This window comes from Pleurodeles waltl, chromosome 11 (assembly GCF_031143425.1).
Source record: "Pleurodeles waltl isolate 20211129_DDA chromosome 11, aPleWal1.hap1.20221129, whole genome shotgun sequence".
NCBI lineage: Eukaryota > Metazoa > Chordata > Amphibia > Caudata > Salamandridae > Pleurodeles > Pleurodeles waltl.
The window spans coordinates 373,060,697-373,086,051 of record NC_090450.1 but is presented as its reverse complement, the minus strand read 5'-3'; the positions used below and the strand labels follow the sequence as shown (position 1 = coordinate 373,086,051).

Here is a 25,355-nt window from a genome sequence, read left to right as displayed (position 1 = left end):
TGCAAAGTCGCGGTTCCCAGCAATGCAGCCCAGCGAGGTGAGGCAAGGACTTACCTCCACCAAACTTGGACTGAAGAGTCACTGGACTGTGGGGGTCACTTGGACAGAGTCGCTGGATTCGAGCAACCTCGCTCGTCGTGCTGAGAGGAGACCCAAGGGACCGGTAATGCAGCTTTTTGGTGCCTGCGGTTGCAGGGGGAAGATTCAGTCGACCCACGGGAGATTTCTTCGGAGCTTCTGGTGCAGAGAGGAGGCAGACTACCCCCACAGCATGCACAAGCAGGAAAACAGTAGAGAAGGCGGCAGGATCAGCGTTACAGAGTTGCAGTAGTCGTCTTTGCTACTATGTTGCAGTTTTGCAGGCTTCCAGCACGGTCAGCAGTCGATTCCTTAGCAGAAGGTGAAGAGAGAGATGCAGAGGAACTCGGCTGAGCTCATGCATTCGTTATCTAAAGTTTCCCCAGAGACAGAGACCCTAAATAGCCAGAAAAGAGGGTTTGGCTACCTAGGAGAGAGGATAGGCTAGCAACACCTGAAGGAGCCTATCACAAGGAGTCTCTGACGTCACCTGGTAGCACTGGCCACTCAGAGCAGTCCAGTGTGCCAGCAGCACCTCTGTTTCCAAGATGGCAGAGGTCTGGAGCACACTGGAGGAGCTCTGGACACCTCCCAGGGGAGGTGCAGGTCAGGGGAGTGGTCACTCCCCTTTCCTTTGTCCAGTTTCGCGCCAGAGCAGGGCTAAGGGGTCCCCTGAACCGGTGTAGACTGGCTTATGCAGAATTGGGCACATCTGTGCCCAACAAAGCATTTCCAGAGGCTGGGGGAGGCTACTCCTCCCCTGCCTTCACACCATTTTCCAAAGGGAGAGGGTGTCACACCCTCTCTCAGAGGAAATTCTTTGTTCTGCCATCCTGGGCCAGGCCTGGCTGGACCCCAGGAGGGCAGATGCCTGTCTGAGGGGTTGGCAGCAGCAGCAGCTGCAGTGAAACCCCAGGAAGGGCAGTTTGGCAGTACCAGGGTCTGTGCTACAGACCACTGGGATCATGGAATTGTACCAACAATGCCAGGATGGCATAGAGGGGGCAATTCCATGATCATAGACATGTTACATGGCCATATTCGGAGTTACCACTGTGAAGCTACATATAGGTAGTGACCTATATGTAGTGCACGCGTGTAATGGTGTCCCCGCACTCACAAAGTTCAGGGAATTGGCTCTGAACAATGTGGGGGCACCTTGGCTAGTGCCAGGGTGCCCTCACACTAAGTAACTTTGCACCTAACCTTTACCAGGTAAAGGTTAGACATATAGGTGACTTATAAGTTACTTAAGTGCAGTGTAAAATGGCTGTGAAATAACGTGGACGTTATTTCACTCAGGCTGCAGTGGCAGGCCTGTGTAAGAATTGTCAGAGCTCCCTATGGGTGGCAAAAGAAATGCTGCAGCCCATAGGGATCGCCTGGAACCCCAATACCCTGGGTACCTCAGTACCATATACTAGGGAATTATAAGGGTGTTCCAGTAAGCCAATGTAAATTGGTAAAAATGGTCACTAGCCTGTTAGTGACAATTTGAAATAAATGAGAGAGCATAACCACTGAGGTTCTGGTTAGCAGAGCCTCAGTGAGACAGTTAGGCACCACACAGGGAACACATACATATAGGCCACAAACTTATGAGCACTGGGGTCCTGACTAGCAGGGTCCCAGTGACACATAACAAACATACTGAAAACATAGGGTTTTCACTATGAGCACTGGGCCCTGGCTAGCAGGATCCCAGTGAGACAGTGAAAACACCCTGACATACACTCACAAACAGGCCAAAAGTGGGGGTAACAAGGCTAGAAAGAGGCTACTTTCTCACAGTCCTTAAGTGTGTAGAGCTTTGAAAGACAGAGGGCGGATTTTGAACTGGCACCTCTTCTGGACCAGGAGCCAGTGAAGCTGGTGCATCTGGGAAGGTTCAGGATGAGTCTGGCCACTGTGTTCTGTAGGGTCTGTAGTCTTGAGTAGCTGGGAGGTGACACTGGTTAGATAGTGTTGCCGTAGTCGATGCGGCTGGTGACCACTACATGCCCAACTGTTTTCCTTGTAACGATGGGGATACACTTGAAGGTTCTACTGAGCATCTGGAGTATGCGGATGCAGGAGGAGGCTACAGAGTTTACTTGACATCTCAGTGACAGTTGGTGGTCTAGGATGATGCTGAGGTTTCGGGCGTGGTCCAATGGGGTGGGCGTTGGTCTGAGTTCAGCTAGCCACCAGCTGTGGTCTCATATACACTGGTGTTGCTCCCAAAGATCAGGAATTCGGTCTTGTCGGTGCTCAGCTTGAGGCAGCTGTCTTTCATCCACGTGGCTATGTCGTCCATTGCATTGTGGAAGTTGATCTGGGCCTTGTGTGGGCCCAAGGTGAGCAAGAAGATCAGTTGGGTGTAGTCGGCTTAGGAGAGTATGGAGTATGGTTATTCCGTGGGATATGAGAATGTCTGGGGGGGGGGGGGGGGGGTCATGCAGATGTTGAATAAGGTGGGGCTGAGGGAAGATCCTTGGGGTACCGCAGGTGATGGATTTGGGCACAGAGGTGAAGGGTGGACTCTGTGTGCGGCTTGAGAGAAAAGAAGCAATCCACTGGAGGGCATCTTGTTCAATACCGATGCAGATGGGCTTGCCTTTGTCACTGTGAAATGCTGAGGACTCAATGGCTTCGGGTACTCTTACCTCTTTAAGCAGGCACCTGCATTTCTGGGACTCCATCCCTGCTCCTCTGCTGTGCTATCCTCGTCCAGCCAGCGTCTAGTGCAGGATCTGTTCCTCTGAACCAGTCCACACCAAGATTAAAGCATTTCACCATCCTTGCAGCCTCATAATCGCAGGACGCGACACAGAGCACCCTATTCCCAACCACCCCCCCCCCTCCCTCCCCCCCACCCCAAAATATCGACAACTTCGGGCACAGTGACCTGCTGGTCACGCATTCAGGAATCACACGTTGGTTCTGATAATCCATCTTTGCAACAAATCTTGTTCTCTAGATCTGTTGGATACCTCATTGAAGTGAGGAGTGGCACATGTCCAAAGCAACTGCTCTCTGTATGCTGCCCTCTTGTGAGAATGCTGCTTTGCTTACCGAGACATCACCAATCTGCATCTGATGGAGGGTACAGAGAAGGCTTGAATCTTTTCCTGCTGGATATGCACTCCACTGCCCACTGATACTTGAAGTGGCTGCCAATAATTCCTGCACCTTTCAGCAAAGAAGGCACTTGTCTTGACGTGCACTTTCATGGGCGTAACATAGAAGAATATGACCAACTCCCTACAAACATACCTGTGCATCACGAGGACTTTAATTTTCCTGATGCTAGTACCATTCATGCCAATGCCTATCTTGCTTACACTACCCGTGGCATGCTCTGTGATACTTCTAATGTCCGCATCTGTACTGTTTGCAAGGACTGACATTTTACAGCTGTGGTCCCTGAATATGTGCCTCCATACAACTTTTAAATTACTGCAGGAGTCTGGTATTTCAACACACGGCCCAACAAAGTATGGAATCTATTTTGTCTGTGCTACACAAGCCCACCCACTGGTTGTCGTGGACAGGTCCAGGCCTTGTTAGTCTCATTATAATGTACCCACCATCTATCACACACCTACCTGGTTTCCTCATCGTCCAAGACTAACCCCAAGATTTCTGAAACCAATCATTTCTTTTCCATTCTCTTTCACCCATGTGGAGTAGGGCAGGCTGTCATGAGCCCAGATAATGCTAGAATACCGAAGGATGCAGCAAACGCCACGGCTATCTCGCTGGGTCTAGTCCCTGATTGACTGAAGGGCAAAAGAACCGAAGTTTTACAAAATAATGCCTTGGAAGTTGTCCTGCCTGGCTAGGCTAGTGACTTGCAATTGAAAACTCTGAGGGCTGTATCTACATACTCAAAAACGCACTTAATATTAAGGAACTAAATAAAGTTCACAATGTGTTTAGTCTTGATAGAAGCACTGTTTGATCACAGCTGAGAAATACCTTTGGGGGTGGAAAATGAAGGTCTTTGAATAATATTCGCAAAATAATTCTGTTAGTGATGGTTTCGATTTTGTTTCCCCCCATTCGATTAGGAAGTGCCTTTATTGGTTGTGAAATGATTAATATGCATATTGTTTTCCTTTCACTATTGCTTACAACTAGGAAGGAAATAAAAACACTTATTAATGTTCTTTTGAAAATATAAAAAAGATGAAATTGAGATAAGTAAATTGCTACAAATCTGCTTTAGGTTTTACATCTAGGAGGTGCAAAATAAGATATGCATGTAATATTAATGTTTAAGCTCTTGCATCTGACGTGCACTGGCATCATTTTCGTGCTTGCACTGCAAAGCGAGAAGTCACAATTATGCTACTCAGCAGATGAGATCTTCAGTGTTATCTTTATAAGGTCTTTTTTGCTCTCTTCTAACGTAAAGCACCTGTACCTGATAGACATATTATCTAAAACCTCAGTTTTCGTCACGTTTGCTGCTTCAACCCTTATGGTGTAGAGAGAAAAAAAAAGGATAACGTTTGGGAAAATTTAATTTAGGGACGGGTTATCATTTAATACACAACTGTTTGGTGGGGGGAGAAGCGCAGTCTGTCTGGGCTGCAAGATCACTGTTTTTTACAAATTTGTAGACTTAAAGTAGGCTCGGAGCTGCTTTTTCTCTCTCACACTCTGTAGACATATTAATAAGTATCTGAAATGGGTACCGTAGCATTTAATTTCTTGGTGGGAAAGACGCAAGCATGGGTTTCGGGCAGAATGTAATCTGCTCTGAACTGTTGAAAACAAATTAATGTTTCCAGTGTTCTTTTCCACTGAGAATCTGTTAGTTCATGAAATAGGATCAACTGTTGTAGGAGGCTGGCCTGGCTTATAGTGGGTACCTGATGGTACTTACACCTTGTGCCGGGTCCAGTTATCCCTTATTAGTAGATTAGTAATGTTCTAGCACCTTAGGCTGATAGAGGTAGCTATAGCAGAGCAGCTTAGGCTGAACTAGGAGACATGCAAAGCTCCTACTATACCACTTATATCATATAGCACTAAATCATAAGAATCACACTACTCAGTGTTACTAAAAATAAAGGTACTTTATTTTAGTGACAATGTGCCAAAAATATCTCAGAGGATATACACACAAACCAAAATCAGGTAAGTAAACAGTTAGAAAACTAGTGCAAACACTGTAGAATACAATAGGCCTAGGGGCAACACAAACCATATTCTAAGAAAGTGGAATGTGAACCACTTAGGGACCCCAGGCCTAGTGTAGTGTGTAGAGGGTCGCTGGGACTGTTAGAAAACACTAAGGGTGTCCAAGATACCCCACCCCAAGACCCTGAAAAGTAGGAGTAAAGTGACCAAACTTCCCCAGAAACACACTAAAGTCGTGATAGGAGATTCTGCAAAGGCAACAACTGACTGCAAAGCACTGAAGACAGGTTCCTGGACCGGAGGACCTGCAAAGGAAAGGGACCAAGTCCAAGAGTCACGAAAGTGTCCAAGGGGGGGCAGGAGCCCACTAAACCCCGGACGAAGGGGCAAAATGGCTGCCTCCGGGTGGAAGAAGGTGAAGATTTTGCAACAACGGAATAAGCCAGGAACTTCTCCTTTGCACAGAAGATGTCCCACGGCGTGCTGGAGGATGCAGAGTTGTTTCCACGCAGAAAGACCGCAAACAAGCCTTGCTAGCTGCAAAGGTCGCGGTTGAAGAAAATGGGTGCTGCCAGGGCCCAGGAAGGACCAGGAGGTCACAACTTGGAGGAGGAGACAGAGGGGGCGCTCAGCAACAGAGAGAGCTCACGCAGAAGCAGGCAGCACCCGCAGAAGCACTTGAACAGGCGTTCAAGAAATCTGAGCACATTGGTCGTTTCAACACTACAAAGGAGGGTCCCAAGAAGCCGGTGATCAACTCAGCGAGTTGAGCCATGCAGGACGGAGTGCTGGGGACCTGGGCTATGCTGTGCACGAAGGATTCCTTGCAAAAGTGCACAGAAGCCCTAGCAGCTGCAGTTCACAGGATTACTGTCTGGCGTGGGAAGGCAAGGACTTCCCTCCACCAAATTTGGACAGAATGACCTCTGGACTGTCGGGGTCACTTGGATCCAGCTCCTGTGTTCCAGGGACCACGCTGGTCACGATGGGAGGGGACCCAGAGGACCAGTGTTGCAGTCTTTTGGTGCCTGCGTTAGCAGGGGAAAGATTCCGTCGACCCACAGGAGGTTTCTTCTTGGCTTCCAGTGCAGGGTGAAGGCAGACAGCCCTCAGAGCATGCACCACCAGGAAACAGTCGAGAAAGACAGCAGGATTAGGAGCTACAATGTTGCTGGTGGTCTTCTTCCTACTTTGATGCGGTTTTGCAGGCGTCCTGGAGCAGTCAGCAGTCGATCCTTGGCAGAAGTCAAAGAGAGATGAAGAGGAACTCTGGTGAGCTCTTGCATTCATTATCTGAAGAGAAACCCACAGGAGAGACCCTAAATAGCCCTCAGAGGAGGATTGGCCACCTAACCAGGTAAGCACCTATCGGGAGGGGTCTCCGACGTCACCTGCTGGCACCGGCCACTCAGAGGCCTCCATTGTGCCCTCACACCTCTGCATTCAAGATGGCAGCGGTCTGGGACACACTGGAGGAGCTCAGGGCACCACCTCTGGGGTGGTGGACGACAGGGGAATGGTCACTCCCCTTTCCTTTGTCCAGTTTCGCACCAGAGCAGTGGCTGGGGGATCCCTGAACCATTGTAGACTGGTTTATGCAAGGAAGGCACCATCTGTGCCCTTCAAAGCATTCCCAGAGGCCAGGAGAGGCTACTCCTCTAAGGTCCTTAACATCTATTTTCAAACGGAGAGGGTGTAACTCCCTCTCTCAGAGGAAATCCTTTGTTCTGCCTTCCTGGGACTGGGCTGCCCAGGCCCCAGGAGGGCAGAAGCCTGTCTGGGTTGGCAGCAGTGGTAGCTGCAGAGAAAACCCCAGAGAGCTAGTTTAGCAGTATCCGGGGTCCATGCTGGAGCCCCGGTGATGCATGGGATTGGCTCCCCAATACCAGATTTGGCATGGGGGGGGACAATTCCATGATCTTAGACATGTTATATGGCCATGTTCTGAGTTACCATTATGAAGCTACATATAGGTATTGACCTATATGTAGTGCACGCTTGTATTGGTGTCCCCGCACTCACAAAGTCCAAGGAATTTGCCCTGAACAATGTGGGGGCACCTTGGCTAGTGCCAGGGTGCCCACACCCTAAGTAACTTGGCACCTAACCTTCACTAAGTGAGGGTTAGACATATAGGTGACTTATAAGTTACTTAAGTGCAGTGTAAAATGGCTGTGAAATAACGTGGACGTTATTTCACTCAGGCTGCAGTGGCAGTCCTCTGTAAGAATTGTCTGAGCTCCCTATGGGTGGCAAAAGAAATGCTGCAGCCCATGGGGATCACCTGGAACCCCAATACCCTGGGTACCTAGGTACCATATATTAGGGAATTATAAGGGTGTTCCAGTGTGCCAATCAGAACTGGAGAAAAGTCACTAGCCTGCAGTGACAATTTTAAAAGCAGAGAGAGCATAAGCACTGAGGTTCTGGTTAGCAGAGCCTCAGTGACACAGTTAGGCACCACACAGGGAACACATTTAGGCCACAAACTATGAGCACTGGGGTCCTGGCTAGCAGGAGCCCAGTGACACAGGCAAAAACAAACTGACACAAGTAAGAATGGGGTAACATGCCAGGCAAGATGGTACTTTCCTACAACTGTTACTTAAACATCATTTATGCAATAAATGCCATTACCGACTTACTAAAGAGACATAGCCACAGATGTTATTTCAACATCAAGAAGTTGATAGTTGCCAGAAACACCTATTATTTTTGTAATCCCTAAACTCTGTGATATAAAAGCAAGGGGAAGTGTCAAGTGTATGTTAAACAGCAGCAGGTGTGAAAAGTTGCATTATGAGTGGTAGTAGCATATTGAATTTACCTGACGTACTGAGGCCTCCTGTGGCACCCGTGCTGGCCAGAAGAGCCTGAGCAGCAGAACGCGGGAACTGTTGGGATGACATGATGAGCTGCATGGGAGCAGAAAAAGGAGTTCAAAACAGCGTTGAGAACTCTAATCAAATATGCTAAGACACAGAGGGAGTACAGAATCTGACCACCACACGCTCCAAGAACCCAGCCGCCAAACATACATTGTGGGATACCAGACACCGGGATCATTACTAGCAGTAATGAACTTCAAGAGATGTTAGTCATTTTGTGCTCATCCTTGGTTTATATAACCTTAGCTAAATTAAAGTCTGTTAAGATCACAAACAAAAATATATTAAAAGCATGCGCAAATGCAATACATTCTTCTTGCTGTGCCCATTCCTCTACTTAAAAAGAAGGGTGTTGAGCCTAACCTTCCATGCCCTCCAATAATGAGTTAAAAACAATCTAACTAAATTTTTATTGGATAGGTATTTAAATTATAACAGTAAAAACAATGTTGAAAGTACCATGCGTTCTCCATTTATGATAGCCGTGAATAGGAAACAAATATTAAATAGGTCATCACTTCTATCTGATTCCTTGGAAGCCAATACTCTCAATAAATGAATATTCATTCTTGCTATTGGACCTGGTCCTTTTTGCAGGGTCATCCCCAAACATTTTGCCTCCGTCCTCCTATTTTTCTGACCTCTTGCTGTTGGCTCTAGGACTCTGAGCACTTTATCACTGCTGATCAGTGCTGAAGTGCAGGTGCTCTCCCTACTAAAGATGGTATGATTGCCTTACACCTAGGTGGCACATTTAATTTACATGCAAGTCCCTTGTACAGTGGTATCCCTATACCCAGGGCCTGTAAATGAAATGGTACCGGTGGGCCTGCAGCACTGTTTGCGCCATCCACAGAAGTAGCCTTTCAAACCTGTCTCAGGCCTGCTAGCACCAGACTGGAAGTTTAAACAGCAAGATGTTATGTTGTAGAAAACATTTTGAACACAAGGCCATGAATCACTCTTTACTCGTAAACACTGTGAAATGCAGCAAATTAACGTAAAAAAAGACTGCTGGGGAGACGAAAGTTTAACGTGAAAAACAAAAACACAGAGCAGAAACATTAGCATGTGTTTGTGAAAGGGCAGCATCACCCAGATGAGAGTGTAAATGTCTGGCCGGCTGGCTCTGTAGACAGCAGCGATGTAATCAGATGCGATAAAACTTTGTGGAGTGAATCACACCTATTCAGTGTAAGTTGCACCCAAACACTATACGGGACACACCAGTAAAACAACATGTGAACATAAATTTAGAAGACAAAATTGTATTAATATGCAGGCATTAGCTTTTTTTTGTTTTTTGTTTTAAAGTATTTATTTTCCTTGTAGCCAATGAGTTATGTGGTTCGACTACAGCTTTTAAGTGGAAATTGTGTATTTCGTAAGCGCATATATGCCTTCAGTAAACACAATGTTAGCATGCTTCAATTAAGCTTGGCCCAATTAAACGCTGCTAAATAGCAACATTTTCATTTTTTGCTGCAGATAGAGGAAGAAGGTACGTGGAAGTGCTTTAGTTTCATGCAGAGCCACTGGAATTATGTGGCAGGAAAAGACTAAATTATGAGGCAGGGTTGACCAGTTTGTGTGGCAAGAAAAATCTGGTTCTGAAATTAAAATGCCAGAAGCGCTAACTCAAGAAAATGCAAGACTTATTGCATTGCTTTTTTTTTTTTTTCGGCAAGGTGCCTGTCCCACACTGACCATACAGAGGTGAATTTAGGGAGAGACTGGAGGTGCAGACAGTCAGCGGATTAGCCTTGTTGGAACAGCTGAGGTCGGAGCTAAAGCGGACAGGTAATGATAAATACGCAAGAAAACATTTCACAATTATTCTATTTTACATGGAAATTTGCCTCCTATGTCTCTGCTCTAGGATGGGCTCCCTCTAGATATGTTAACTCATGTAATCGAAGGCACGGCTTACAGTAAAACACTAGGAAGACCGAAGGTGACTTAGAATGTGCAAACTGTCAGGTGACCGCATTTCACGACCAAATTAGTCAGGTAACCTTTGAAGAGCGTCTGACATCTCGTAAAACGAGCAGAGTCAGCAATATCCTAAACACTGAATATTTAAGAGAAAGAAAAAATACTGGTTACTGAGGAGCTATCGCCAAATCCAGCCTACATTCGCTATAATAACATCAAAACAGGCACATAAAATTCTGCTTCTGGCTCAAAAAGGTCATTTGTCTGCATCAGGGCTCGTACGGACCAAACAAAGGCTACTGAACTTAAAGCTCTACAGCAGCAACTTCCCTGAACAGCACAACAAAAGTCCCACTGAGCATTGTTGTAAGCACCAGTAAGAGTATGAGCAGCATTTGCGATGTCCCACTAATGCTCAGTGGACTAGTCCAACTAATGTGGCCTGCCCCTGGTCTACAATCAATAAGCAGTATCAAATGAGCAACGGCCAGACACAATAAGGAAGCGAGAGGTCCTGCACAGAAACCGCTCACAGGCTAACAAAGTCATTCAATAGTATGCCGCAATCCGAAGATGTGAATGCTGCAATGTTGGGAACAGCCGACATCCTGGGTCTTCAATAAAGAACAGATCTGTAACAATTAACCATGTCCCAAAGAGCAGCACTGTGCATTTGTTTTTAGATATATCCTTCATACTTATGAATGAACGATTTAAAACCACTGACGTCGTTTGTCAAAATAATTATCTTTAATAAAATTCTCATCCCAGTTGATTTAATTTTCCTAGTCTTAATTAGTGACGCTAGCTTAAACTGTTTTGGACCACTTCTGCAGCCACCAAGAATGTTATTATTTTTCCATTACGAAAAGCAAAAAATGTTATCTGTGAAACCTGTTGCCAAAGGATTTCTCAGATTGCACCGCGGTCTTTGGGTTAGGAAAAAGGCTGATTACAAGAAGTTATATAAAAAAAGGGAGAATAAAGAAGGTGGGATGTGAGCAGAAAAATAACAAGCATTTACAATGCAACGGGTCTCACGTTTGCTCATGTTAGAGCTGATCGCGTTGTAAACGACTTTTAACCTATTGGGCAAAAGTGCATTTATGTAAATAACCCGAAAAAGTGAAATTAACTATGTAAAGCGCTCGACTTCTGCCAAGCGAGATCGCGCTCGTAAATTAGAGAAAAAGAAGTCCACGAGCCCGATGGAAAACAGCGAGCTTCGCATGTTTTCTGTACTTGGTCGCTGCGCTAGAGGAGGGCTAGCCACTGGAAAAGGCATGACATATTCGTGCCATCGACTAATGAAAGCAAGCAGATTTTATTAGGCAAGCCCACTAACCAATAAAAAACACTGACGTGAAGTTGACAGGGCTCCAAGCCCTTTTCTAAATACTAAAGCGTCTCACTGCGATACGCATGCGCGAGCGCAAGCAACGCAGGCTCGACCCTAAAAAGTGGGAAAATGGAGGAAATAAAGGGAAAGCTAAAAGCTACATGAAAACACTACAGGTGAAACGACCATTGGCAAAGCCAATAGGTCTTGTCTATGCAATAGCTGTTGGCCTTGCCAATGTGTTTTAGCCATGTTGTACACCAGCGTGGCTACTGTTTTGCAAAGCTAAAAGTTAGTGCCCTGGAGAACAGTGGAGTGAAATGGCGATGAGTAGAGTGGCATAGTGTGGAGTTGTGTAGAGTAGCATACACTGGAGTGGCAGGGAGTAGAGTGGACTGGTGTAGAGTGCATTGGCGTAGAGTATTCCAGAGTGTAGACACATTGAGTGCAGTGGAAATAGATTCAGTGGCGTACAATGCAGCGGCATAGAGTGCAGAGTACAGTCAAGTGGCATATAATGCAGTGGAATAGAGTGCAGAGTCGAGTGGCATATAATGCAGTTGTGATAGAGTGCAGAGTAGAGTCAAATGACATAGAATGCAGTAGCATAGAGTGGTGTACAGTACAGTGCTGTACAGTGCAGTGGTGTACATTACCTGCAGAGTGCAGTAGCACAGAGTAGATTAGAGTGGTGTACAGTGGAGTAGCGTAGAGTGCAGGGGCGTGGAGTGTTACAGAGTAAAGTGCATTGGCAGAGTGTACTGGCATAGTGTTGCTAAGTGTCAGAGTACCGCAGCATAGAGTGGGGTTGTGCAGATTAGATAGGTGGGACCTAGACTGGAGTGGTGTAGTGTAGAGTGGTGAAGAGTGCAGTGGTGTAGAGTAGAGAAGAGTACACTGGCACAGAACAGAGTAGTACAAGGTAAATAGAGGCAAAGTGTGAAGCAGCGTAGAGTGCAGTGGAGGTGTGGAGTGGTGTAAACGGGATAGGTGAAGAGTAAGTGCAGTAGTGTGGAGAGGTGCAGAGTGGAGTATTCATGGTGTGGTAGCATACTGCCATTAAAGACAACACATTTTCAATTGAAAAGGCCATTACTTTTGCACAGACATACAGTTTTACTAATAAAACTATACACATACGAAAATGTGTGGCAAGTACATCACCTAGTTTAAAGATTCATTTTGACCATATTAAAGTTTTTGTTTTCAACACGCTTCAGAAATAATCACATAACAAAAAAAAAAAAATGCTTCATTTGTGCGTTCATAATTATGAAATATATCTTGAAATACTTACACAATTCATTTAAATGCTGCCAGCTGCTAGAAAAAAAAACTATTTCCTACTCTCAGTATCCAGCAAAATAGCCACATAAATCCTCTTACAAGCCAGAGAAAGAAAAGTAAACGTGCCACTGGAAGACAGTGCCTGGCTTTTGACCTCGATCTTTGAAAGCACAGCAAATGTGGAGAGTTAAGAACAAGGTTTACCGCCTGTTTACAGAAAGGGAGCACTCAGAAGGATTCTTTGAATAAGGCTTTGGCAAGGGAAGGACCAAACTTGAGCTGGACAGCCTAAAACAAATAACGCCAGCAAATGGAAAGCAAGAAAATTTGACTTACAAGCCACAAAGCCAATGGCTACCACTGGGCAGGATATAATCCTAGATCAACTTTCTGAATGTCCCCAAGATGTCTTTAGCAAACCTGACAGCTCCGCTGTCTGGTACACTGCAACCTAAAAAGAATCACATGAGAGAGAAGGAGACCAAGTCGACAACGAGTGAAGAGGTGTGATGGGTAGAGTGAGACAAAATAAGCATGATAATTTATTTTTCTTTTATTTTTTTTAAAAGAGGCAAAAATTGTAAAAGGAGCAAAGAGGCACTGGTAGCCTTTGTTCAATAAGCATAGGAATAATGAATGACTTCATAACTTCACACTGCATCTGTATTAAGGCAGTTTCAAGCTCGTCACAATTTTACACAAAATTGCCCTTTCTGATAGCAACCTTACTTACTACATGAAAATAACTGTCTCGCACTTGCTGTAACATGTCAAAGTGTCACACGTAAGGCAATGAGATGTCAACATGAATGTACAGAAAACCTGGAAAAGTCCCACATAAGCAAGCTGAAAATTTGCCAGCTATAAACATTATAATACTCAAGTGCTGTCGCCTTGTATATTGGGGAGTTCTGGCCAATATTACGGCGTCTGAGTGAAGACACAGTGATCTGCACCGGCTCTAGCTAACTCACACATGTGGTTACCAGTACGTAGTTATAGTTAGGACCATGTTTCCATTGAAAAAGTGTTTCTAACTTGCACATTTTTAGCACCATTTGATGAATATTCAGGAAGTGCTCCCCCCCCCCCCCCCCCCCCCAACAAAAGTACCCCCTGTTATTCTTGTTGCACATGGAAGGTTTCGTGGTGACCCATCAAGCGGGGCCGGGAAAAAGAGGGGTCACAAAAGGTGCATTTCCCATGTTGATTCCCATAGGACCTTTGAACACAACTACAGCCAGAACCGCTGGAAGGAACTGCACCAACTTTGGAAAAAAGCTAGCTGTTGGTACGCAGATTGTGCTTTTTATTATTTAGGATAATTCTGACCCAGTAGTTTAGGAGAAATTAAATGAAATCTAAATTTGTTTATCTCTGGCCGCAAATAAATTGCAGATATTCATGAATTTTAGCGAATGCAACATACGAATAGAAGTGCTGCAATTGGCTGGCCACAACCGGATAAGAAAGTTTTGGCTGCCATTTTATGTTATGGGAGATGGTCCGAGGCTAAAAATAGAAGTAGCATAAGGGGTCAGGTTGGAGGTACTACAGAGAGGTCTTACAGAATCTCCAACATAGTGGTCTTACTCGTGTCTGGGAAAGATCCTCTGCACTGTGAGTTGTACAGGCCATTGTCCATGATCAATGTGCATGCTGTCATAGGGAAAATTCTAACTAGAAATTTAGCCAAGGCAGCCAATACTGATTCACACAGACCAAGTAGGATTTGCAGGAATAGAATCTCTGGGAAATGGGCAATGCAGAGAAGCATGAGACAGGGGTGCCTTCACCCCATTGATATTTTGTGTTAACAACTGAACCACTTGCCCAATTGATATCTCTTTGACATGCAGATAATGGCATTTACTTGAAGGGTTCTGTAGGCTAATGACATTCTCTTGACCAACAGGGATCCAGTGGACACATGGGGGAATATAGAGGCCACAATAAATTATGTGGGGTACCAGTCAGGTTTTAAAGTCAATATTACCAAGTCGGTTTTATACACCTTGAATGATGAACTCCTGGACCTAGGGGCGTCATCAGTTACACACTCAGTTTTAAGATTTGGAACAGCTGCTGCACCTGACATTGGGGGAAAGGGGAGAGCAAAAATAGCCTTGGATCCGATTAGGCTCCTACAGGGCAGGTGGGGAATGCAAGTTCCAAATTTCAGAGCATACTTACAACAGCACAAATACAGTATGCCGTTCAATACTTCAGAATGGGCCCCATTGTGTTGGATACTATGGAAGAGAGCATTATGAAGAAATCAGATTGCTGGGATCCACAGCCTTTTGAACCGGATGACAGATTGAAAATAAATAATTTCTTATTTTCGTTTTAGGCAGTATTTGCAGCAACCAAGGGAAGGGGCCGTAGCCGGTCTTCCCCGGGGAGCCTGACGTACATGCTGTCAACCACGCATTGGCAGGTATGCAGGAAGAGGTCAAGCTAATCCCACAGTTTATATGGTCTGCACATGCAAAGGAGTAATACGAAACTGTAGATGCTTAATCCACATTGGGCGAAGTGACCAAGGGAAGGAAATAGGTGAGTTATCTGGGTGAAATGTATATTGGCTACAAACAAAGTCACTCGTACTGCATGGTTGCAGCTTCTCAATTACAAGTGTATTCACATGGGTATATGCATCATCACAGCAGTTACACAATATGAAACCAAATGTCAGAGTGTTGTACTAAAAAGGCAGTAGGCACCTTTATACGCTTGTGGAGGGAATGTCTAGGAATACCGGGATTTTGGATGGAGTTTGTTGAAAATCTCAGTAATTTGACAGGTATGGCACTGCAAATAGCATGTATGTGTCTCCAACTAATGTAATGTTCAAAGTGATTGAATAAGATCTGGTTGTGGCAAAAAAGTATAGCAGTGTGATGAATTAGGAACCAGATGCTAACTAGGTCGCAGTGAGAGGAAAAAAAGAACTGCTCAGAAGGGTATCGGCTGGGTGTGGGGTGAGAAAATGTGGAGATGGATACCAGGAAGGAGCAATGGAATGGGAACAGGCAGAAACAGAATTAATGCAGGGAAATACAGAGGAAGGTTAATGAGGAAACGCCTAATGTGCCAGGGTGAGATGCATTGAAATGTAATGGAATGTAGTTGTTGGCTATAGCTGTTAGATAAAACAATGCCACATGTAAGTAGTGTTATGTAACAACAGTGAATTACAATGATCTGACAGTGGAGGAAGGGTGTGTATTTTTCTGGGAGGATATGTTGATTGATGCTGTTATTTTGGAGAATCAATAACGTATGTTTAAAAAAAGGAGCATAAAAAATATTAACTAAATATAAATTGAAAGAAAGCTAAAAGTAATGCTCACCTGAGAAGTAATGGCATGCAATGTAAAGATACTCCCAATGTAGAAACCTAGGATGTAGTGACTCGCCTATGCCATGGTCTCTGCTTAACACCTTACAATCTCCCCATCACTTGATAAGCCTTCAGTGGTTAATAGTTTGGGAAGAAGTCAGGTTTAAGAGCCTGCGTATTGTACATAATGTCTGTGAGAAAGTAGCCTCTTTCTAGCATGGTTACCCCCATGTTTGGCCTCTTTCTGAGTGTTTGTCAGTGTGTTTTTACTGTCTCACTGGGAACCTGCTAGCCAGGACCCCAATGCTCATAGGTGGCCTATATGTGTTGTCAGTATGCTTGACTGTCACTGAATTTCTGCTAACCAGAATTCCAGTGCTTATTCTCTCTCTACTTACAAAATGTGTCTCTACAGTTTAGTGACTCCATATTCCAATTCTGATTGGCACACTGGATCCCCCTTATAAGTCCCTAGTATATGGTACCTAGGTACCCAGAGCACTGGGGTTCAAGGAGATCCTTATGGGCTGCAGCAATTATTTTGCCACCCATAAGGAACTCATACAAACCTTTCTTCGGGACTGCCACTGCAGCCTGAGTGAAATAGTGCACACACTACTTCACAGCCATGTTTAATTGCACTAAGTAACTTGTAAGTCACCTATATGTCTAACCTTCATTTACTGAAGGCTAGGTGCAACTTTACTGTGTGTGAGGGCACCCTTGCACTAGCAAAGGTGCCACCACATTGTCCAGGGCCTATTCCCCGGACTTTGTGAGTGTGGGGATACCATTATAAGCATGCACTACTTATATGTGAATACATATATGTAGCTTCACAATGGTACCTCCGAATATGGCCATAGTTTGTGTCTAAGATCATGGAAATGACCCCCCCAATCCAAATCTGGTATTGGAGGGCCAATCCCAGGCACCCCGGGGGCCCCATCATGGACCTCCAGTACTGCCAAACCAGCTCTGAGGTTTCCACTGCAGCCCCAGCTGCTGCCACCTCACAGGCCGGTTTCTGCCTTTCAGGGGACTGAGCCGCTCAATCTCAAGAAGGCAGAACAAAGCATAACCTTTAGGAGAGGGGTGTTACACCCTCTCCCATTGGAAATAGGTGTTACAGGCATGGGAGAGGTATCATCCCAGAGCCTCTGGAAATGCTTTGAAGGGCACAAATGGTGCCCTCTTTGCATAACCCAGTCTACACCGGTTCAGGGAACCCCAGTCTCTGCTTTGGCACGAAACTGGACAAAGGAAAGGGGAGCGACCCCTCCCCCATGTCCATCACCACCCCAGGGGTGGTGCCCAGAGCTCCTCCAGTGTCTCCCTGGCGTTAGCCATCTTGGATTCCAAGGTTTGGGGACCCCCTGGAGGGGGGGGGGGGTCGACATTTGCATTCCACTATTTTAATATACGATTTGTGTTGCCTCTAGGCCCATTGCAGTCTATTATATTTTCTACTGTTTGCACTATTCTACGAATGTTTACTTGCCTGATTTTGGTGAATAGTGTATACATTGTGTATAATACTTACCTCCAGAAGGAGTATTGCCTCTAAGATATTTTTGGCCATGTGACACTAAAATAAACTACCCTTATTTTTGTAACACTGAGTATTGTCTTTACTTGTGCATAAGTAGTGTGTAACTATTGTGGTATTGCAGGAGCTTTGCATGTCTCCTAGTTCAGCCTTGGCTGCTCTGCTATAGCTACCTCTAGACAGCCTAAGCTGCTAGAATACTGCCTACATTTCACTAATAAAGGATAACTGGACCTGGTATAAGGTGCAAAACAACTTAGGTACCCACTACAAACCAGGCCAGTCTCCTACAATGTCTATTAGGAAGAAAGATAAATGTAAAGTCATCTTCCTTCCCACCTGCTGAGATCTAATTCAGCTTCTCTTCTAAACCTTTGGAAGGTGCCTATGGGTGGCAGAGCTTTTTCAATATGAACAACCACAGTTTGAAATCAACAGAAGGCAATCAAGGAATAGTAAAAGGTAAAGGCTCTCACTATTTATACCCCCTTAACTGATGATTAACTGATAGGCCTCTTACCCCAACACCCCCAACCCCAGTGCTGCGCCCTATTCAGCCTATTTGGGGTAGTTTGTGCTCAGGTCTCCATAATGTCAGTTCACTTAAGGTATCCATGCTAAATCTGTGTTGTTATTGTCAATGACCTGGGGGTTCTAAAGGTGCCCAGAATTTCCCTGTTGGGGACTGAGAAATAGCCAGAATATAGCTACATTTTGTGTTTTGGGGGGAAAATGGAAAGAAGTACTCTGGATAAAAGTATTTTTTCCCTACAAATGGCATCAACCAACAGTTTTCTTAAGTCGCTATCTTTCCAGCTTTCAGGGGCTTGCAGAGCTGATTGAAAGAAACCTATTTTTATTTTACTAAACCTTTAGCATTTTTCAAAGAAGTAGCCCATTTTATCTATTTTTTAATGCTTTTAACCTACTTACAGCTTGTTGTGGAAACCAGTGTAAAATCCATGGGTGATCCAGGAGAGCTATACATTTCTGAAAATTAGACAACATTCCAAATTCAGCAAGGACCATCTGTGTAGGTCCCGCAAGCTTTGAAAAGAAACTAACAGCTGAAATAAAGAAATCTTGAAAATGAGTAGGAAAAACAGCCATTTGAGCATTCATCGGTAGCTTTGTTAGAATGGCCGATTTACAAAAGCAATGTACCATTATGATTGCTATACACTTTTGCCTGTTGGGATATATACGGTTTGTAGGTTCTCAAACAAACCAAGGTACCCAGAGCCACCAATTGAGCTGTAACATATACTGTTTTTTTTATTGTGTACTGAGGAGAGACAAATTCATATGGTGAAATACGTAGAATGGAAAATAAGTATAAAAAAAATAAATAACTTGCGTATTTCTGAAATGGGCCCAAGATATGTAGTTTAGGAGCAGTGGTTATTTGTACATCTCCGAGTTGTGGGTACCCAAAAGAGCATATGATTAGAGGATATTTTTCAAAAAGCCTTTTTTCCTTTCACAGTGGCCTACATCTGGAAGGCAAAAATGCAGCAAAATTGAATTGGTAATAACAAATATTCTACTATTCTATGCTTGTATAGGTCTTCTGATTAAAAATTGTACCTCACTTGTGTGGTTGGGCCTAGTGCCCACAATAGGAAATGATCAAACCAAGGTCAATGGTAGTCCTTGGGAGGGGACTTCCACTGACCCCGATTGGATATCCTGGTTGTCTAGTTTCCATCTAAGGAAATGTGTTTTTTAGTCAAAGTTTGAGGTTTGCAGGTCACTGTGGGTAAGAAGACAGTGTAGGATGCATGCAAAGCACACCATCCTGGACTCCTCCAGATGTTGGGTTTTCAGAACAAGTGGCAGCCTACCCAAGACCAAAAATTACCGCCATTCACCACTTCAAGTGGGATGATAATGAGTTAACCACACTATTCTGGCTCATATGTAAAAACACTCCTAAAGAATTAAATGTCCGCTTGCTTGCCACAGGGTTAGAATGCTTTAGTCTGCAGGGGAGCAGAAAGACCACTGAGGTTTTAAGGGTGAGGGTAAGGGGACCTGTGGTTAGGATAAGCAAGACCTACCCCACTATTTTATTAAAATGTGTATATAATAATATATCTCAAATATATCTCCGTCATGCTGGGCAGCGCCAACACCCTATAATTAAAACATAAATAATGGGCAATTAGGGGCAGTTTGACAGACTGAAATCTAAAAATTCCCTGGGGGAGCATAAGTCCTTGCACTAGGGTGGTTTCTTCCAGAAGGTTTTTTCTTTTGGGGGGGGGGGGGGGGGGGGGGGGGGGAAGAGGGAGAGAACAGGTGACACAATCGCTCTCCTGTGGCGATCCCCCAACTAGTGAACCACTGGGCAAAGGTACCACTGGAAAGAGGAGAATGACTCCTTTCTAACAATACCTCTGCCAGGAGAATCAGTGCTCAGGGGGCCGAGATATGCCACAAAAACTGATTAATTGAAAGTAAAATGAGCCAATCATCTCATTTCACTTTTACTGCAATGACTTCAGTGTGACCTGCAGTCCAATCGGCACACTGGGGAGGTAGTGAGGCTGTCAGCCACTGGCCGGCAGATGCACTTAATAGGTTAAAGAGCACCTGGCCCGACGGGAGCCCAGACAGAGGAAACACTTGATTGACATCCAAACAGTACAAACTTCCACGATTGGCAACAGCGGGTGATGAATGGTTTCCCCAACTGCACGTAACTTCCTGGAGTTAAGGCAGCGCATAGGGAGGCCAGGCACCTGTCTCACTAGACTAAAGTGAATACCCCTTGCCTGGAGTGGTTGTCCAGGAACGAAACAATTCCTCCCCACTCTGAAGGGCCCCCTCCCAATACAATATGTTGCATGTATTTCTGAGATAACGAGACAGAGGTGATTTGTTCAGAGTTCTGGTCAGACTTTCTTTCGTAAATATGGATCGTTGTTGTACATCAGATGTTTGGCATGCAATTCTTCACTGCATGATGTGTAAGTGTATACATTTTGTGTAACTAGCTCTGAGCTACTACTCTTTAGATACGGGCTAAGCGCCACTACAGTGCACACCATGAGACAGTAATCCTCCTGTGTATATGGAACAAGGACTACACTAAATGATAATAAGGTAGAAGATGTAACACTTTTGAAAACACCAATAATCAGTTTTTTTTTTTTTTTAAAAGGGTTCAAAAGCACATCTGCATGCCCTTAAAAAGCTGCAATAAGCACTTTCCTGGTGCATGTTTCAGTACCTTGGGCCATTAACAGATGTCTCTTCAATCATACAAAAAAAGCTCAAGTCTTACTAGCAGCCCTGTATGCTCCAACCAGTGCTCCCTCAAACTCAGCACAGCAGACATTTTAAAACCGATTACATGCTCTTGAATGTCTTCTTTTGTTGAAAGCAGAAAGGAACATGGCAAAACATCTTGAGAACAATTATTTTGAGCAGGCAGATCACAGAGGTTCTCGATTCGACATACATTTACATATTCACTTTTTCAAGACTAAAGATTGTTGTTTATTTTCTACAGCCTAAAAACATATCCCACTGCTAGAGATGGTAATTTCGGAGACTCTAAATGCATAGTCTGGAAGAATTGACCCTAACATCTTGTGGAGGCATGGCATGATGAGGGAAGTGATAAAAGAGGTATGCACAGGATAGCAAGAGAGTGCTAGAGTGAAGACGCCAGGGAAAGAACGACCAGAGTAAGAGAGATGGGCAGGACGCATACAAGGATGGGGGGAAAGCCACTGAATCAGGAGCAGCGAGCTTAGATGGACAAGCTAGCCAAAGAATGGCGAGAAAAGTCCCAAAGCCAACTTTTATATACATTAAACCACTAATAGCAAACGTCCACCAGAAACCAAAAGCTGTTTGCAGCGAGACCTAAAATTATATACTTGAAGGTTGTTCTAGTGTACATCAGCACTGATCCACGTTAAAACCATTATATAAAGGGAGTGGGTGTATACACAGCACTTGGAATTGAATTAAACCTTGACAAGTTAAAAAGTTGTGAGTGTGGTTAACTGTGGCTATCTATAATCTTTTAAATTGAAAGATTTTGCAGAACAAAATAAGGATTTATCAAAAACACACTAAAGAGCAATACTTTATAGAAATTCCATAGTAAACGTTTCAGAGACATCTTGGAGGTTGAAAACAAAACTTTAGCCGCTGTTAAACTATTGTATGTCACACAAATAAGCCCCTTTTTTCAGTTCTATATTAAAAACCATTATCAACATGATTTTAAATATAACCACAACCCCATCAACAAAAGAGATACGGTAGTCCATGTTTAAGACAAAGAGTTGCTTCCGCAAATATATGCGCCCGACTCATAAGGTTCCTGGGATCCCAAACTGAGAAAGTAGATGTTTAACTCAGAACAAAATTATCTTTGACAGCGTATTAGCAACTACCACTTTGCCAGCCTCTCTTTTTAAAATGGTGCACGTGTACGCTGCTTTTAACTGATAAACCGGATTTTTGCCAACATGTATCAGTTTTAAAAAAAATGCATTCTAATATTAATCTGAATTGTTTTAATCAGTGCAACAAGTGAGCGACAATAGTATTAAACAAAAAAAAGCAGAAAAAACAACGGGCTAACAAAGATCAACAACACACTGTAGAAATATTAAATGCACCCAATTCGGGATGTCATGCAAAAGTTGCAAAGTTTTAAGAATTAATCTAAAAATCGATTGAAATCGAACTAAAAAAATATATATATTGTAATCGTATTTATATAGCGCTTACTATCCCTGACGAGGCGTCGTAGCGCTTTTCGATGAGTAGCGCGCTACTCCGGTACCCAACAAGAATTAGTGATGGATTAGTATAATTTAATAATTAGTACAGTTTTAGTATTATTATGAGTTAATTTGAGTTGCGGATATGAGAGTTTGTTAGTTAGATTGACTGGAGTAATGGAGGGGTGGAGGAGGAAAGAAATCCAGAAGTGTTAATTGGGAGTTTATCCTTCATTTACTCAATCCAAAGGCTTGGGATGAATAAAAGGGGGGCGGAGGGGAAAGAGGATGTGGAAGGGTTAGGGAGAGCATAGTAGCAGGGTGAGATGAATGCAGGAGAATTTAGTAGGGTTGTGTGGGAGGTCACAGAGGTAGAGTGAGGTTTGGTGAGTTATATATATATTATATATATATATATATATATATATATATATATATATATATATATATATATATATATATATATATATATATATATAAATATAAATCAAGTTCCATGTGAAGCTAGGTGGACTGTGGGAAAGTGGAATATGGAAACTACAGAAGGAGGGTAGGCAAATACCATCCACCAGATATAGTCAGTCTCTTTGACAAAGTGGTATCAAGCAAAGAAGGGACAGTCAGCATATCACTTTTCTCTCACACAGCATCGCTAGCTCCCAATGTTATACACTGGATTCTGAAAGCACCCATTAAGGACAGCTACAAAGTGACTCTTGTTCAAACCACCAGAACCTATAGGTGCATGGAGTACTATGACTCCCAAAGTGACATCCGTAGCATTCCACACCTAGCAACAAGTCGTTAGCGACAGCACATCAACCCCCCCCTACAAATTTATTAAATAAATAAAAAAATACAAGATGCAATACCACACAGATAATAACTAGTGCTACACAACAAGGGAACTCTGAAATGAAATTCAAGCACTGGACCACAAAACGATTCACTTTAAAATGCATGGAAATAACACTTCATCTTAAAACGTTTATAAGTATACTGCAAAACCTTATAATATGAAATCATGAACTAGGCATAGATTTCCATTATTAACTTCCCATCCACTAGATAGTTATTATGCCAATGAGGCTTCCATTTCTTCCTTTTTCTTAGAAGATTATTAGTACAACTCTAGTCCTCAGTGGCGTGCTCATCATCTTATAAAGCTTGGATAATTGAATCAATCTTCCACTTTTGATAGCCTAAACATGCTCCTTACATCTCAGAGTCCAAAATTTCAATATTTTTTTCTTATGGAGGTGCACTCAAAAGCTCCCATGAACCTTCAATGTCCCTTCTTTACCATACCTGGTCTTTTCACCATCACTGTCGCCTACTTCTCATCTACCTTCTTGTATACAATTATTTACATCAGAGTTTGAAACTTATTTTGGTGTTCCAACCTACCCCAATCCAAATCTTTAGAAAAAAAGTGCCTTTAATTCTGTATTCCTTTTTAACCAAACCAGGTTTAGTTTGTAATGAGTTTTCCTACCTCCAACTGAAGCATAAGGAAATACTGATGTCACACTATTCAGAGGGACACGGTGTGCCACAAGTTTTCGCTCAACACTTCGTATTAAGAAGGGCACATTGTGCAAAACTCTTCACTATCTTATTCATACCCTTGACTAAACCATTAGTCCGAGTGAATAAAGACCTGTTTTGAAGGGTATTCTGAATAATCTATTGAGGAAATCTCCCATTTCCTGGGACATAAATTGTACCACATTATTAGTGTCTAGACTTTTGGGAACACCTTCCCTAGAGAACTTCCTTTTAAAACATTCAATCACTGTCTTGTTATTTACAAAAGCTACACATGGCGACTATCCACTTTGATGTGTTATCTATATGGCATACTATTCATCAACAGCCATCAGATCAAAGGGACCAACAATGTCCAAACCTAATTTAGTCCATGGTTCCATTGGAACTTCAACAGAGCAAAGTGGAACCATGTGAGCGGTCTTTGTCTTGGCACTATCTGCACCTTGACAACAATCTTATGTCCCCTTCTACATCAGCCAAATTAATCAATTTTCCTCTCAAAATTTTTGGGAGGTACCACCCTTTTTTCTCTGAAAACCTTTCCTTTAACAATGCCAAGTTCATCCTTTACATTGAAGAATCGGACTATTATGGAAGGTCCCTAGCCAACCCTTCACAATGAATTTCTTTTAATCCAACAATTCTAATCATTTAATTTGGCACTTTCCCATTCCCTGTCCTCTAAACCTGGTTCACATACCAAATTCACTGTTTTATATTCACTATATGTTGTACTTTCACAATCATCCGCTCCATGACCAACTGGTAATTTTGATAGACCATCTGCCATACACTTTTTTGATCCTGGGGCATACTCTGCACTGAAATTGTAACTGGATAACTCTTCTGTCCACTGCCTAGTCCTAGGGGACACATTTCCATCTCTCTACATAACAAAATGCAAGAAATAGGTATATCATCTGACTGGACCGCGAAAGTTATACCCCATAAAAATGTTTAAAAAATTTAAAGTGGAGAATTAACCAATACAAAGCCAACGCCTTCTACTCGATAAAGAAATCTGGTTCTTCAGCACCCTTTAATCAGAGAGGGGCAATAGCCAACACCTTTAGCTCTGTTGACCACTTAAGCTAAGACTGCACCGAAACCTTTGAGGCTGGCATCAGTTGAAAGATTAGTCTTCTTACTAGCATCAAAATGTCCCAAGGTTGGTAACTTTCCAATGCTACCCTTGATGCTCTTGAAAGCTTTTTTTAATAACCAGACCAGCATCTTGCAACCTTTCCAACACATTCCATAATGCTTGTTAATCCTTGCAGTAAACCAATATGTTATCCTGCAAAAAAACAATTTGTCCAATCCATCTAAAACTTTATGACCCTATGGAAACGTGCGAAGCAAGACCAAATAGCATGCAAATGAACCAGAACGCTCACAGAGGGGTCACAAACGATGTCTAAGGTCCAGAGTCAGGATGAAGCATAACCTTGTGGTAAGCAGAGGACAAGTGCACCATGCTGAATATTACTGTGTCCTTTATTAA

The 25,355-nt window shown here is 43.6% G+C and overlaps 1 protein-coding gene across 4 annotated transcripts in view; it reads right to left on the bottom strand.

The window, feature by feature from the left end:
• SAP130 (Sin3A associated protein 130) overlaps positions 1–25,355 on the bottom strand; it is a 1,096,728-nt gene that overhangs the window by 1,053,400 nt on the left and 17,973 nt on the right. For all 4 annotated transcript variants that reach the window (XM_069213674.1, XM_069213675.1, XM_069213676.1 and 1 more), the window contains exon 2: positions 8,036–8,123. In XM_069213674.1, the coding sequence (XP_069069775.1) occupies positions 8,036–8,117 (82 nt within the window). In that variant the 5' untranslated portion in view covers positions 8,118–8,123. The remainder of the gene's footprint in view (positions 1–8,035; positions 8,124–25,355) is intronic.